The sequence below is a fragment of the Cyanistes caeruleus genome, chromosome 3 (assembly GCF_971803275.1).
Source record: "Cyanistes caeruleus chromosome 3, bCyaCae1.hap1.1, whole genome shotgun sequence".
Classification (NCBI taxonomy): Eukaryota; Metazoa; Chordata; class Aves; order Passeriformes; family Paridae; genus Cyanistes; species Cyanistes caeruleus.
The window spans coordinates 98,606,703-98,621,977 of NC_141703.1; the positions used below are offsets into that span (position 1 = coordinate 98,606,703).

General features: G+C 39.5%; 1 protein-coding gene across 5 annotated transcripts in view; it reads left to right on the forward strand.

Moving 5' to 3' along the window:
• Nucleotides 1–2,021: 2,021 nt before the first annotated feature.
• TMPRSS7 (transmembrane serine protease 7) overlaps nt 2,022–15,275 on the forward strand; it is a 43,309-nt gene continuing 30,055 nt past the window's right edge. The window contains exons 1-2 of one of the 5 annotated variants that reach the window (XM_086883317.1): nt 2,022–2,163; nt 7,128–7,227. In XM_086883317.1, coding sequence (XP_086739443.1) covers nt 7,164–7,227 — 64 coding nt within the window. In that variant the 5' untranslated portion in view covers nt 2,022–2,163; nt 7,128–7,163. Of the gene's footprint in view, nt 2,164–2,403; nt 2,530–7,127; nt 7,253–15,275 lie in introns of those variants that run through there. The other 4 variants (XM_086883316.1, XM_086883319.1, XM_086883318.1 and 1 more) reach the window with 4 other exon arrangements.

Consider the following 15,275-nt stretch of genomic DNA (forward strand, 5'->3'; position numbering starts at 1 on the left):
AGGGCAGGCAAGAAGACAGCACAAGCCACTAGTAGGAAAACATTCAGAGGCAGCCACTACTCCCCACCCTAACAAATCAATGTATCTATTTTAACTTCTCTGAGGTTGTTCTGCCCACATGAATCTCCAAAATAAAACTACCACAGTTCTACGACTAAGGCTGAGCAGTACAAAACCATTAGATAAAATGGCAGAGGGGGACAAAAAATAGTATTAACTGTTACCACAGAGGGAAAATCACTGCCTTGGATGGAAGGAAATTCTTCTGCTTTCACCTGCATTGTTTGTACTATCACACAGTGTGTGTTGCTGTGACATTCAAGTGCAGTTATAAAGCCATTCCTCAGATGTAGAAATAGATTTGTCTGTGGTACTATTGGATTTATAGGGGAAATTAGAGAGGTGACCTTTCTCCCTAATGAAATTTCTGTTAAAGGCCTCACTTTGGTAGAAATGTTACTCTGTTATTGGACAGCAGTAAATCTCATGCTCCAGTGAGTCAGTGCTCTGCAGACCATGTGGCAGCTTCAATGTTTATGTCCAGATTCAGAAGAAGTAATGTCCAGAAACTCAGATGAGAGTTCTACTTTCCTGAGATCTGCAGTGCCCAGGTTTCTGGTGAGGGAAGGGGCAGAGTGATACAGCAGGCACCTCCAGGCATGTGGCTTTTAGGGGCTGGAAGCAGCATGTCTGAGACTGCTGTTGCCCATGATCAAAGACAAAAACTTTCCAAATGGTATTAAGAGTGCTAATATAAAAACCAGATCTTTAATGAAAGTTTTCAGATGCACAAAGATGGCTCTGCACACATGTACAATTGATTTACTACAAATTTTATAAGGTTAATTAATTAGTGTATCTAGCAGATACAGCCAATAAGAGACCAGTTGCCCCAGCAACCCACCCTTGGGGTCTGCACCTTGGAGTTCTTCCAGGGATTTCTTTGTCCTTTTTTCTTGTTATGTCTTCTAAGTTCTAGTGCAAAACAGTGTCCTTTTTAGAATTCTTCTTCTTGAAAATAAGACTGAACAGAATTTCAGGAATGTGTTAGAAAGGGTTAGCTTGTTGTTCTAAAATGTGAGAGAAATGCCAGGAAAAGTACTAGAAGCTATATAACTATGTATTAACGGTATACAAAACTGCAAGTATATGAAAAATATATGACAAGTAAAAATCTTCAGGCATCACTGCTGGGTACTTCCAAACTGAATTTTAAGAAAGGGCATGCATTGTCATCTTGTCAGCAAAGATGTGAGATGGATAAAAGCTTTTTTGTTTGCACAAGAATCAACTAAATGCTGTTTTTCTCATTTCTTGTCAAGACACGGAAAGGCCAGCAAAAATGAACAGGGTTTGTTTTTAGGAGCAGGTTTTGTATTAGTGTCATTATGAATCAACACTTCATTCTACGTTTCTTTGTATTAGGTCCCACACATAATGTAAATGTAAGGGTAACTCCTCCCCAGCTCCTCCCAGCACTCCCAGCACTCAGCCCAAGCATTGTTTGGACCAGGTTTTCTAATCTGCTGGAGGAATGCTGGCACCCATGGCTATGTCCCAGCACTCCCAGGGCTGCTAAGCAATGGACATGGCCTTTGTTGGTGTGGTTCTTGGTAAAAGGGGGCAAATCCCCTTCCTCACCTTCAGGAAAAGTCACTTAAATTCAGGTCTGGCTTTGGAGTGCTGGGATACCATGGCAACATTAGTCTTCTTAGGGAATAGAAAAACTTTTTGATTCAAGGAGGGCAAATCAATAATTCAGGTTTGGAAGGTGCAAATGAGAGGTCAAGTGAATCTGTGCATGTGCCAGGAATGTTCATCATCTCCTGGCATTCTTAAAAACCTTTCTTCTTTTCCCTGAATCTGCCACAACAGCTCTGATAGTGATGTTAAATCAAACCAGTATTTCTTAGATTCCCCTACCTAAGAAGTGTATTTCAAATTATGGATAATGGTCAGACTCAATTAAAGTTCTCAATATTAGGGTATTTTCTAACCTAAATAACTATGATTCTGTGAAGAGGAGCCTCAGCTGTGTCCCCACACAAGTAGCAGCTGAAGAAGTTTTTGCTGCTGAAAAGCAAGAGCTGGGGCTGTAGCCAGGTGAATTTGGTAGCTAGAGTGCATGAAGGAACTGCAGTGAATTACCTGAGGAGACAGAAGGTGAGGTAAACAACACCCAGCCTCATGTGTGTAAGCTGAGGTGAACTTTGTGGGGGACTTTGCTCTATGGAATGTCCCTAAAAGGGCTCAGCAGGGGCAGGTGCTGCTGGGACTGTGGCAAAGCAGCTACTAATCCTCGCTGGCTGTTTGTTACCGAGTGTGTTTTGTTGCCGGATGTCGATGAAGCTGTTGTTAAACAGGGGCAGCGTAGCACAGCTGCAGGCGGCCGTGTGAGGCGGCAGGCCCGAGGCCGGGCCCGCGGCCCGGGGCCGCCTCCCCCACACCGGCCCGGCCCGCTCGCATGTTCTGGCCGCCACCGTGAAGGTCAATGCCGTGAGGTTTAGGCAACAGACCTGCAGCTTTTGAGTACTGGGAATTTTAATTTCTTTTTTTTTTTTTTTTTTTTTTTTTTTTTTTTGCTCCGGTTCTATGCATTCATTTTCATTCTCTACCTTTTTTTCTTGGAGATCTTCTCTTTAGGGCTTCTTACTGCCATTAAAAAACATTTCTGCTCGGATCCCAAAAAGAGATCCACTAAAACCATACTGTGTTTTGTAAGAAATTTACTTGGCCCTTGAGGTTTTGCTTAAAAGCCCAAATCTTTTTGTGCCGTGACATGTTTAATTATGTAAATCCTTCCCCCAGAAGCATTGCCATAATATGAGCTGGATTATGAGGTGCCAAATACAATGGTTAGAACAGAGATGTTTTTGTGTTTTTTTTGTGGTGGTGGGGAGGGTTATGCATTAATAAGTCAAGCTTTTCCATAACCTTTCAAGAAAGTATATGAAGATAAGCATTATGTGAAAGTGATTGTTGTGGTATATTTCTGTGTTCTCTGGATGTGAGACACATGTAACCCATTGAATGAAAGTAAGTAGAAAAAAGAGAGTGATGCTTTTACAATAAGTGGCTATATTCCTTATTTTTTATTACTTCTGTCTTTTTCACTTCCTTTCTTTATACTTGGCGTAGGATAAGAATCAAAAGTAAAATTACTGTTTACAGCCTCTGCATTCCGTAAAATGAATCCATGAATGATTAAACAGTTTTTGTGCTGCTTGCTTTTTAAGTGGGAGTTGTGAAATAAAGCAAACCATAGTACTGCCATGTCACTGAAGCAGGCTGCATGAGTACCTCACTCTAGCAGAATATGTTCTCTATTTAAAATGCCTGTCTCCATGTAATATGATGAATCCCTTAAGAACTACCTTCTGCAGTTGCTCTGTGAATTGCACTCCTACTGGAGTCAAGTACATCCAGGCAAATTGGATTATTAGCTGGAGATAAATGGGCCCAGGGAGCACTTAACTGCAGGAGCAATGATGCTCTTGCCCTTTAGCTAAGTGTAAATGCTGGCTCTTACAAAAGCAGGAGGGATAAAGGAAGGAGGTTTTAGCTCTGAACATTGTCTTCTTCTTTTCAGAGGCTCTGTACTAGCTCTAATGGGATGAATCATAAACCTTTACATACATCTAGAATGAATCTTTAGTTTTGAGCACAATGAATTTCAGAAAACGCTACATTCTCTATACTGATTTTGAAATAAAAGGGGCATTTTAGCTTTGTGTTTAGGAGAACCTCCTTAAAATGATAGTTAGTTTAATTGTATTGTAGGTGTAACACGTGTGATCAAGGCTAGCTGAGAACAGTTAGCATGCTTTGTACTTCCAAACCTTACAGCGGTATTTTTAGAGTATGAGAAGATGCAGCATGGAAACAGCTGGATTTATTTGTTTGCTTGCTGTGTCATGGTGGTGAGATGTGAACCCATACAGTGTGGTCAGCAAAGCCTGCAGGGAACTGAACTGCAGTGGTCGTGGCTGGCCTAGGTGGGGCTGAGGAACATAACACCCTCTAATGGGCAGAGCAAACAAGAGAGGTTTTTTTGTTGGTTTTAGCTTTTATTTTATTATTCCTGAGCACCTTGCTTAACTCTGAAAAAAGGGGAACAGATGCAGTCTTACAGCAAATAAAAACTAAGTGCAAAAAATTTCTACCTGCTGGTAACCTGCCTGTTTTATACATGTGGTAGGTCTTTAGGAAAAAAAATACAAATTGGGAAGAAAAATTAATTGGAAGAATAAATTATTTTAAAGCTTTCTTTCCTGTAAGCAGACTTGAAATAACCAGTGAAATACAGGAAAAAATAACCTATAAAACACAGGGAAATATGAACAGAATAAAGTAAGTTCTTGGGAACAAAAGACTAGTGTGGGCTATGGGGTTATAACTGTTGAAGCTGTTAAGGCTTATGCTCACCAGAAGGCCCTGTGGGAAGGCCCAGCTGCAGGCTGCATGGTTGGAAGTGGGTTTGGGGTTGGGAGGCAGTCATGGCTCGTGGACAGCAGCGCTGCAGCTGAGCCAGCCAGTGGGTGCCCTTCTTCTGTCAAGTCTGGGTTTGTCTGGTTGAGATTAAAGGTATAAAGGGGGGTGATTTCTACAATAAAGTGATCTCCTTCAGATGCATAAGGGGGTCTGTGTCTCTTTGTTCCCCATTGCTACAGACTACAATGGAGGGTAACCAGCTGTTCCTTTAGAAAAAAGGAGCATCTCCCTCATTTGGGAGAAGAAGGAAATGAATGATTTCTACAAATGGCAACGTAAACCAGTCATATTTAATGTCATCAATACCACCTCTCCTGTCAACAAAGGTCACCTCAAAGGGTCAAAGGCTCAAAGGGGCCTCAGATTTTGGTTGTTCCTTTGGTCAATGTTTGTATAGGCTCAGTTAGTATTTCTAATTTAAATCTATATATAGCAAGTGAAGGTGCATGTCCTGTCATCTTGGCTGGGAACTAGGGAAGGCAGATCTTTATACACATTTGTGGGAAGTTGTACATAGCAGAGACTGGTAATGTACATTGCTTAAAGAGAACTGGCACTTGCTTGTTTGCTTGGCTGTCCTAAAATAAGACTGAATGCACAGCAAAAAGCACATTATATCTCCAGATACTCCCCTCTGTGCAGGCAGAGCTGCTGCACTGGGAAAAACTGTTCCTGTGTCCAGCAGGAGCTATTCAATAAACAAAGAGATAAAAGACAGCGGTCTGACTAAGGTGTTTTTATTCCAATGTAGATGAGTGTCTATCCATCAAAAGGCAACCAGGACCTCTAAAAGAGCATTTTTTAAAAATTTTATGTTTAAGAACACTGTTTTGCTCCTTGGAGTGAGGAAAACTAACTCCAAAAATAGTTCTTACTATTGATTTACTTATGAGCTGGGTGCTTTTAACTACCCTTTGTCCTTTGGGATCAAGGATGTGGCTATTGCCATGTGCTTAGTGTTTTACAGAATGAATCATGTTTCCTCTCTTAGGATTTATTACAAATGCAAAGCACTTCTCAGCCTTATTATTGTGTCTGGGAGCTCTTTATAATCATCATGAGGTGGGCTGCACTGAAAATGCAGGGTATTATGAAGACTCATTGAAAAATACAGTATCTATAACCAATTTGAAATCATGCACATACGGTTATGTGTCATGTCCTCACCTCCCCACGTCCACCCCCAAAGGGAAATTTGAGTTAAATATATGCTTTGAAATACAATGAGAAAGAAGTTTGAGAAATGATGAGGCTGAGGCAAGCTCTGAGATTTGATGTCTTGAACAGGATCCCAGCCATGTGATGGGTGCACTGTGTAATGAATGCTCTGGAGGAGAAATACTGGCAGCCCTGCATGTCACTTGCAAAACTAAGAGCTGAGACAACATGAGGGTGCACAAAATTCTGTACTGTGTGAGGAGGGGCCCAGGCTGTCCTTATAGAAGTGTAGGTGTTTTTTTGTTTTGCATATATTGTTTTGTGGCCATGGCAGTAAAAAAGGTGGCTCTGCCAGCATCTCAGATGATCCTAAATTAGCTCTCTGCTCCTTTTGACTCATCAAAACACCATGAGGAATCCAGCTGGCCTGTTAAAATAAATCCACTACAAGTCTGGACAGGCAAAAGGTAGCCAACATGGAAGTGATCATAGGGAGCTCCCTGTGTATGAAGGTCAAGAGACAGACATTCAGCACTTCTGTGTTACGTGCAGGAAGTGCGGTCTTTGCAGGTTCTGACATTACTGTACACAAAGGATTTAGTGTGGGGATCTTATCCCTTGCTTTCCAGACAACAAAGGATACTGAAATTTCGCTGCAGTAGGCAGGTGCTGCTTATGTGATCAGCTACCCTTACGAGGCACTGTACTTGTACATGTGTGATCAGCTTGTGTGCTGTGATATCCACCTGATCCCTAAACAAATCTCAGGTGGCTTGCCTGTTTTGGCAAATTGCTGATAAGACTGATTTCCCCAATGGTCTTGATTAGTTTCATTTTACTTTTTACAAGGTGATTAGCTCTAACATTGGGACAGTTGAAGCTTCTTGAAGAATATGGGATAGGACCTGCTTATGGGAAAATACAGTATTTAAATTTCAAGTAAAGCTTTTGTTCAAAAAGCTGGCTCAAGGGGTGCTGCTGTGAAATGTTGACTGATGGAGCTGGATAACATGATGGGGCTGAAGAAAGGTTCACAAGCTCTTTGTGTTGAGGCTGTGTGGAGATACAGCAGATGGAAATGGTGTTTCTGCTGACCTTCCACATGGCAGACACAAAACATAAAAACAAAACCAAATCCCCTCAGCTGTAGTTCAAACTACAGTAAGATTTTTTTTAAATGATTATACTGTAAATGGAGCAGACAGAGATGTAGCTCCCTCATGTTTATAGTTTCTTACAGTTTCTTCACAGGGCAGCAAATGTGTAAGGACATTATTATATGCAGAACATGCCCATATCCAATCCTTGAAGTCCTGCTTGTCTAACCAACATACAAACAGCAATTTCTGTAATGCAGAATCTAGCAGGCAAGGGAGAAAATGCAGCTTGTGTGGATCACAGTAGCAAGTTTTATATTTAGACTTTCATTTGTTTCCATCAGTCCAGATCCTCTTAACTTCTGTCTGTTATTTCCCAAGGGCACAAGCAGATATTCAGCTGGTGATCAACCCTTAATGAAGATTAACATCCCTGCAGCTGAGATAAAGAAATTGCCTGCCAGTACCCAAAGATGTCAAGGTCAGAGAAGACTGCAGTGACCTAGGTAGAACATCAAGAGCATCTCTGGAAAAAAAATAATAAAATTGCAACAGGATTGTTTGTTCAATAAGACCCAGTGCAATTCTTGGTTAATTACATCCATGGTTAATAGCCCCCATGAGCAGTTCATCTTGGCAGGCTTGTCTGTGCTTCCATGTGGTTTTTATTCTGAACACCAGATTTTCCTTGTAAGTTATCTGGGAATAGTAGAGCTTTGTTATTCAGACACTAAAAATACTTTGTGAAACTTTTCCTTGTCAAATTAGGTGGATTAATTTCCTGTTTCCCCTCCCTGTCAAGTAGGTTTTTTCGGTTCTTGAATTAATCTCTTTAGGTCTTCTGTGAACTCTGCTTATCAAAATCTTTAGTGGGTGAGGGATGACAACAGCAGTGTGTCTCTAGGGATGAAATATCAAGCTGCCCCAGTTAATCTTGAACAAAAAATTTCTGTGAAATCCTGAAAGAACAAATTACATTGAAATAGCTTGTTTAATACTTGAAAGTGAAAATAATCCAACTGCTTAATAGTAGATTATTTTGAGTCACTTGCTTTAAAAAGGAAACAAAAATTGCTAAGTATTGCTCCTTAACAGTTTGAAGTTGTATGTGCTTGCCATATTCTCCCTGCCTGGATCATAACATGGAAGGACTAATAGAGTAGAAATAAAAGTATCACAGGTGGCATCAATGCCCTCCTGAAGTCTTTTAGGTAAAAGTAATAAAGTCAGAAGAAACTCTAGGGATTTGGTTTGTTGGGGTTTTTTTCCCCACAGGCTGTTTTGGTCTATCCTCCTACTTAGAAAGTGATCAGAGTAATAGAAATAAGGGGAAAAATCAAGACTTGAAAGGCAAGGGCATGGGTAGGTTTTGAAAGAAAGAGGAAGACAAGGAGTTAAACTTCCAGTGCTGGTCTTCTATCAGAGTATCTGAGGTCTTTCTGCCTAATTGCAAGGAAAATGCAACTGTGGAAAGGCAGAACAAGTAGCATTTTGTAGGGGCATTTGTTTGTGGCAAACACTGAGGCTGGGCTGGCATGGGGTTTTGTGTTTCCTGGGGAGATAAGCATGAGTAAGATATTTGTGGTTTGTTTGCACTAAACATTAGACTCACATCAGCTGGCATCTGTTGTGGCAACAGATATAACAGCTAAGAAAGTGAGAGAGATGTATTCCTCTTTGCTTTCCATGTGGCACACAGGGTTTGGTGATAGAGAACAGGGTCTCCATTAACCATAAAAGTTTCTGGAGATCTTAGCCTCATGTACCAGTGCTTTTGTACAGCACTGCCTACAAGCTGAAGCCATGACCTTATAAATCTCATCCTTGTTCACATTTAAGCAATTAAGGACCAGGTCACCAGCTGAAGTGGGATTTGCAGGGACAGGCACAGAGACTTTCACCAGTAAAAGTGCTGTGACTTGGCTTGTCAGACCCTGCTCAGGCCTGACCTATCCAAGCACACATGACTGAGCATTCTGAATGATGGGAGTTAGAAGAAATCACCTGAAAAGCTACAAATGTGGCTTTTGCTTGGCTGAAGAGCTGCCCTGACTTGGCCTCTGTAAGAGGGTGTTACCATTGGTTTTAGTGCTACTTCATCTGGGTCAACCTCATTATTGCAGAAACTCTATTTTTTATAATATTTCTTTTATTTGAAATGCAGCACGTTTCATACCACTCTAATTGTCCTAATAAGTCATATATAATCTAGCAGTATTACTCCATGTATGCTGTGTCAGTATCACTTGACTTGTTCCTGGCCCTGCTACACATAGCAGTTTCATATAAGCAAGAGAGAAATGGAGAGTAAAATTAGCTAGTGTAACCAATGAGCATTGAATAGTGCAAGACCATTAACTGATGGAATAGCAGGGCTTGCTGTCCTTAAAATGGCACAGACTGATGAATTAATATTGTGTCCAAAAGATGTGCTCACTTAGCATTTTAAATTTAATTTAAATTGATGTGATGCAAGTAACTAAGCTTGTTGAGATGAAATAGCTCTATTTTGCTGCTGTGCAAGATGGTCAGCTTCTTCATTTCAGGTGATGTGTTCTTCCAGTGGCAGTTATATATTGTTTCTGGATCCTTGAAGACAGCTCAATTGCCTGTTATTTCCAAGGTGATTTAGTCTGTTGGAAAATGTTTTGTTACATCAGAGACCTCTAGTGCATAGTCAAGCATTGTCAGTAATCAGAAACTGAGTAAGAAATCAAGGAGAAGAAAAATAGATACAAGCACTGTGATTCCAAGTTGCATCTCTAGATGACAAAGATCTGGAAAGCAACCAACATGGTTCTCATTCAGTGGAGGAGGGGAAAAGAGATTCAAAGTTGATACTGAAACATGTGTTACTAGACTGTTATTAATAATTTAGTATTTAGTGCTCAATTGTCACCCACTTCCATACTTTGATAAAAGCATCACTTCGTCTTGCTTGCAATTTCAGCTTTCAAAAAATTGAAATAGCATCTATTGTGTGCTGGTTCTGTCTTCAGTGGAGGAAGTGGATTTGATGTATTCAAAATGTTAATGACTTGCCTGTGTGTATGCAGATCTTTGCAGACTACTAATACCACAGCAGTTATTAGTGCATGCTTATTGAAGGTATAGGTATTTGACTTTCTCGGTGTTCAAAATGAAGCTGAATAAAAAATTCAGCTGGCTTATTAGAAAGGACAGCCAAAACCTTTCCTTCCTGCGTTGGAAGTAATCTCAGTTGTAATTTGGAGAAATTATTTCAGGGACAAAGTATGGAATAAGACAGTGTAATTGTGTAGTGATGAAAATTGATTGATTTAAGAATGTTTATGAATGCTTCCTGAAATTGCCACTTAAACTATTGTTTAATTTTCACAGACATGTTGAAACCTATGCTTTACCTGAGTTTTGATTAAAGAGAAACAGATAAAAGCAGAATGCAAGAGAATTCTTATAGGTGATAAAACCAGGTTGTAGCAGAATTAACTTTGCATTGTGCAGGGACTTTTTTCCATGATTTCATGCAGCTTGTTAGACATTTCTAGTAAGCAATGGAAGATCCTGCAATACAAGCAAACTCTGTCACTTCTGATGTTTAGTTTCAAAAAAATGTCATGCTGAGGTTAGTAGCTCTGTGGAGCTCCCTGCTGTGTTAGTGGGCTGATGCTGTCAGGCTGGTTCGGGGCTCCCATCAGTTAAAGGAGCAATAGGCCTCTGAGCTGAGCATGAAGGCAGTTCAGGTCAGAAGGGAAACATTTTTATTACACAGAGAGACGATTTTGTAGAGGATAGGTTTGGTGGGATAATTGCCTCTTTTCTGCCTCTACCCAGTGGTGAAAGTGTGATTCATCTTCCCTGTTTTGAATGCTTCTCTGTCACCATCATGTCATTCAGTTTAGAAAACAAACTTGGAATTACATGCCTAACTTCTAGGCAGTCTAAGACAGGTGAGATGAACCCTACCTCCCCCAGCACAGTGCTAGTTCTGTGCAGCACAAGACAAGCTTTTTAAGCCCATGTCCTAGAAGGCTGAATTGCTGGTATCCCAGCTTCCTCCAGGAAATATCTGTGTAATAATACAGACAGACATCTCTGCTGTGCCTTGCAGCTATGGCATGGATTCTCTGCAACCTTTCCCTTAATGAGGGATTCAGAGGGTGGGAGGTGTAGCAGAGGAGTTGAGGGAGTGTTCTCAGCCAGGTGTGAGAAGTAGGACACAATCAATGTGTGCATGATCATGATCAGATTTATTGCTAGTACAGTATATAAATATTGCCAATGCAGCATATAAATAAAAGCTTTATCATCTATTAAAATGGATTATAGTGTCTGAAGGGTTATAAATATAAGGAGGTTTGGCTAGAAATGTGTAAGTTTACAATCTTTGCCTTGCAGAATTCTCAATTGTAAAGCAAGAGAGCAGCTATGTAGCTAATTCAAGATTGTACATCTGTATTTATCAAATTCTTAGTACTTTTAGTCACTGATCCAAAAGTGAGTGTTCCCTGTCTTCCCTGTTAAAGTCCACCCTGAAGTGCTGGTAGCTTCAGGATGGCTTGTCCTCAGGACAGCTGTCCTCCTTGGTGGGTAGATTTATCAGATCAAAGGTCTGTTCCAATCTAGCGAATCTGTGTGATTCTGTGTCTGTGTGTGACATCAGTTTTCCCAGATTGCCTGGTCTCCAGTGGCATTTTATATACCCTTTTGCAAACCAGCATGCACCAATGTTAATCCAAACATCACAGCTCCCCCATCTCTGGCATGCATTCACTACACGAGCATCCAGATCGTTCCTCCTGCAAATACCTGTCTGGTGTTTTCAGTTTAGGACAAACTGCATTGCCCATCAGAGTGGACAGGGGTGTTTGTGTGTAGGGGAGGAGACACCAAAGATCCAAAGATTCTTCACTATCTTTTTTTTTTTTTTTTTTTTTTTTTATCACCATCATGGGAGGTCACAAATTAGACTGTCAAGCTGCCCTGGTTGTGTGTGTGAGGGTCTTGATGAGATGGGAAAGGGAAAGTCAGGCTGCCAAACAGATTGCATGAGGAAGTTACTCCCCTAAGTGAGTGAGAATGGTGTGAGTAAAAGCAAATGTCATCATCAGTGTGTCATTCTCAGACTGATCTGAGGAGTCTGTGATTTGTGGAACTGGGTTTTGCAGTAGGAAAGCATGAGAAAGTGGAACTGCTCTGGAAGCTATGACAAGAGCAAGAAAATAGGATGCTGAAACTGTAATGTTGGTTTGGGTCAGAAAGAGATTAGAGTCACGTTTTATTATACACTACTTACCGAAGATGAAAATCAAACTGCTGAATACCTGTGCATTCATACCCACTTAAAGCAAACAGCCCTTTCAGGTGGACCTATGTGAAACCAAATTTCTCCACAGAGCTCAGAACTGGAATAATTAGGTCATGGTCAATAATTAGGTCAACTTTTCAAGCTGAACTGGAATCACTGGTCCCCATCAGGGGATTTCAGAGAGTAAGCTTATAGTTTGCATTAGTTTTGAATTTTTTTAATCTTCAGACTTCTTTTTTTTATATAGGGAATATGCAATTAATTAAACAGAAGAAAACGACTGTGCTTGCTTTCGTAAGATGGTTTTATTTCTAATGTGTTTCATGTCTCATTTCAGTTTGTCAGTCTCTTTATATTTATAAATATTCTATATATATATAAATATATTTTTATATAGTTATATTTAGTGCATTCTGTTTCAAAGATATCATGAACAAAACTCAAACCTGTGCTTTTTAAAAGGAGAGGAGAGGAAAGTATGTACCAGGTACTGCAACACTGTTGTGGTTTAGCCATGGCTATCAGCCAAACTCCCACCCAGCTGCTCAGCTCCTACCTCCTCTCATCAGGATCAGGGGAGAAAATGGAAGATCAGTAAGGAGGGAAAATGTTTTCTCATGAAGACAGGGAGATTATTTGCCGAATACTGTCACAGGCAAAATAAACACAATTTGGGGAAAATTTACTTAATTTATTGCAAATTCAAATATAAATGGAAGTATTAATGTGGGTAGTGGGAAATAGAAGGAAAACATTCAAAGAACATTACTCCTCCCTGCTTTCCCAGGCCCACTTCTTTACTTGCTGCTCTTCTACTTACCCACAACCTTTCACCTCCCAAACCCCAAGTAGTGCAGGGGGATGGGGACTTACCTGTCAATGCTCTTTCAATCCATGCACTAGCTTCTGAAATAGCACTTACAGCATAGTAACTCCCTGTGCATGGGGCAGTGGGAGACCTTGGGGACTTACATGATCAGCTTAAGAGACCAGAGTAGTCCCTAAAAGTTAAGCATAATTAAATAAAAACAAAAAAAAAGAGGGACTTCAAAGCAATTAAATATAGTAATATGGAGTAACATGGATAGGCTTTCCTATGCTGCTAAGCTTTAATATGGCCCAGAACTTAACATATCACTTCATATAATTAAAGTACCATGCAGTTCTAGATCAAGCATCAAGGACTGAGGACATAATTACTGTGCTTCAAGGTATAAGCCAAAGATGACTTCTCATAAGAAGTGCTAGTACATTATCTAACCATAGGAATTTTTGCCTTGAAGTTGAAGTAAATTATTGCTAGTTATATGGACAGAGCATAGATCACACCTGGAGCTCACTTGCTATGAGTTCTGACTACATTTTTCTATTCTAAACCTCTGTTGTAGTGAGTTTTTTTGGTTGGTTGGTTGTTTTGGTTTTTTTAAATTGCTAGTCTAGGTTTTATATCTCCAAAGATAAATTAATAGAAGGGTTATTTTTAAAATAATAATATTTGTATATCTCCAGTACCATTTCTGCTGTTGACCCAAGGAAGGCATTGAGATTGTTAATCACTTAAAAGGAAAGACAGCTCTATACTTAGCATCCATTGAGGAAAGTACTGGTTTACATCCTCTATAAATATTTAATTAACAAAGACAATAGGATGGAACTGTTATAATGCAAGTGACTTCCTGCATCTGATTACAAAAAGGATTCTCAGTTTGAAGCCTGATCTATTTTAACAATATGAAATAAGTTGCCTGGAACAGTTTATTTTTCAGTTACAATAAAATAATAAAATTTGAGTGTTCAATAGGTACATTACAGAATTTTAGAAGAGAGTTCAAATTCTCATCTTGATTTGCTGTTGTTATCTGCAATTTTCAGCACTTTTACTTAGGGTGCTTACTTTTTCTTATTTTAGCATGTTTTTGCTCTCACTTTTACATTTTACTTGCCACTTTTCTTCTTCAAGTAACTAATGTTGCAACATTTTCACAGAATCACAGGATATGCTGAATTGGAAGGGAGGCATAAGGATCAGTGATGTATGGATTTTAGCACTGCAATTTTGTATTTTAATATTTCAGCTTTATAAAGACCATGAAAAGCCTATTTTATCCAGTCTGAATTTGAAGTCTAAAGTTACATGATAGCAGCCTTCTAACATTTGCAGAGGTGCAGTAGGACAGATGAGATTACAGTTGGAAACTCAGTGAAGTAAATTGATGCCTCTTTTGGTCCTGGACATTGCAATTAGCTGTCCTCAGCTTCACAAGCAGAAGGGGTGCCTGAGAAAAGGTGCAAGGCTCTTTTTCAGCCTGTTCAAGTCATAAAACTAATTCTACTGAAATGGATGAAAAAAATGATCCCCCAACAGCTAAACCTGAAGATGAAGTAAGTGTAAGTAGGTGACTTAAACATTCTTGATTTTCTATACTTCTTGACATTATTAGATGTCTTGTGATCTAATTCTGAAGTGTTAAATTTAACATGATGGTTAGATTTGGTGTAATTTTCTGGTTTATAGCTCAGTCTGAAAATGTCAACATGTGTTTATCTCTGGATTGCTAATATTATGTATTTTCAGACAATTGAAATAATGGACATGTCAGTGTGACAACATAAAAGCTTGGTGTCATGCAGCATGTTTTTCCAAAAAGAAGTTAACTTCTAGGCAATAAAGGCAACATTAAAGGAGGCAAAGTGTTTTGCTTTCCCCAGAGAAGATAAAGAAGGGGACTGTTGTGTGAGTGCTAACTCATGAGAGAGATGTAATTAAATAATTCAGTGTATGGTGATAGTCAAATTGCAATGTTAGCTGGAAACCAGTTCTAGAATACAAGAACTAAGTTGCAGTAGAGAGGAAAGCTGAACTGAGAATTATGGTCCTTATTGGGATGAGAGCAGCTTAACTTTGCTGTCACTTTCCTTTCTATAAAATGTTTATGGTAAATTAATAAAAAAATGGCAATATTGATAATGTAGCACATAGCATTCAATATTCCTAGGAGTCCTATCTAACAGACCACTTTGTCATGGAAAGCTTCATACATGAATTTTTTTTTAAAAAAAATTAGATGAGGATTACAGTAGATGCAATGAAGACTTCAGTTGTTTCCAGTGCGCACTTATATATCCAGTGATGTCAATGTTGAGTAATTTTTAACAATATTTGACAGTATTATTTATTATTTAATTATAAATCTGCCTGTTGAGATCTAGAGCCACAAAAAGGAGTTACATGAGAAAAATTT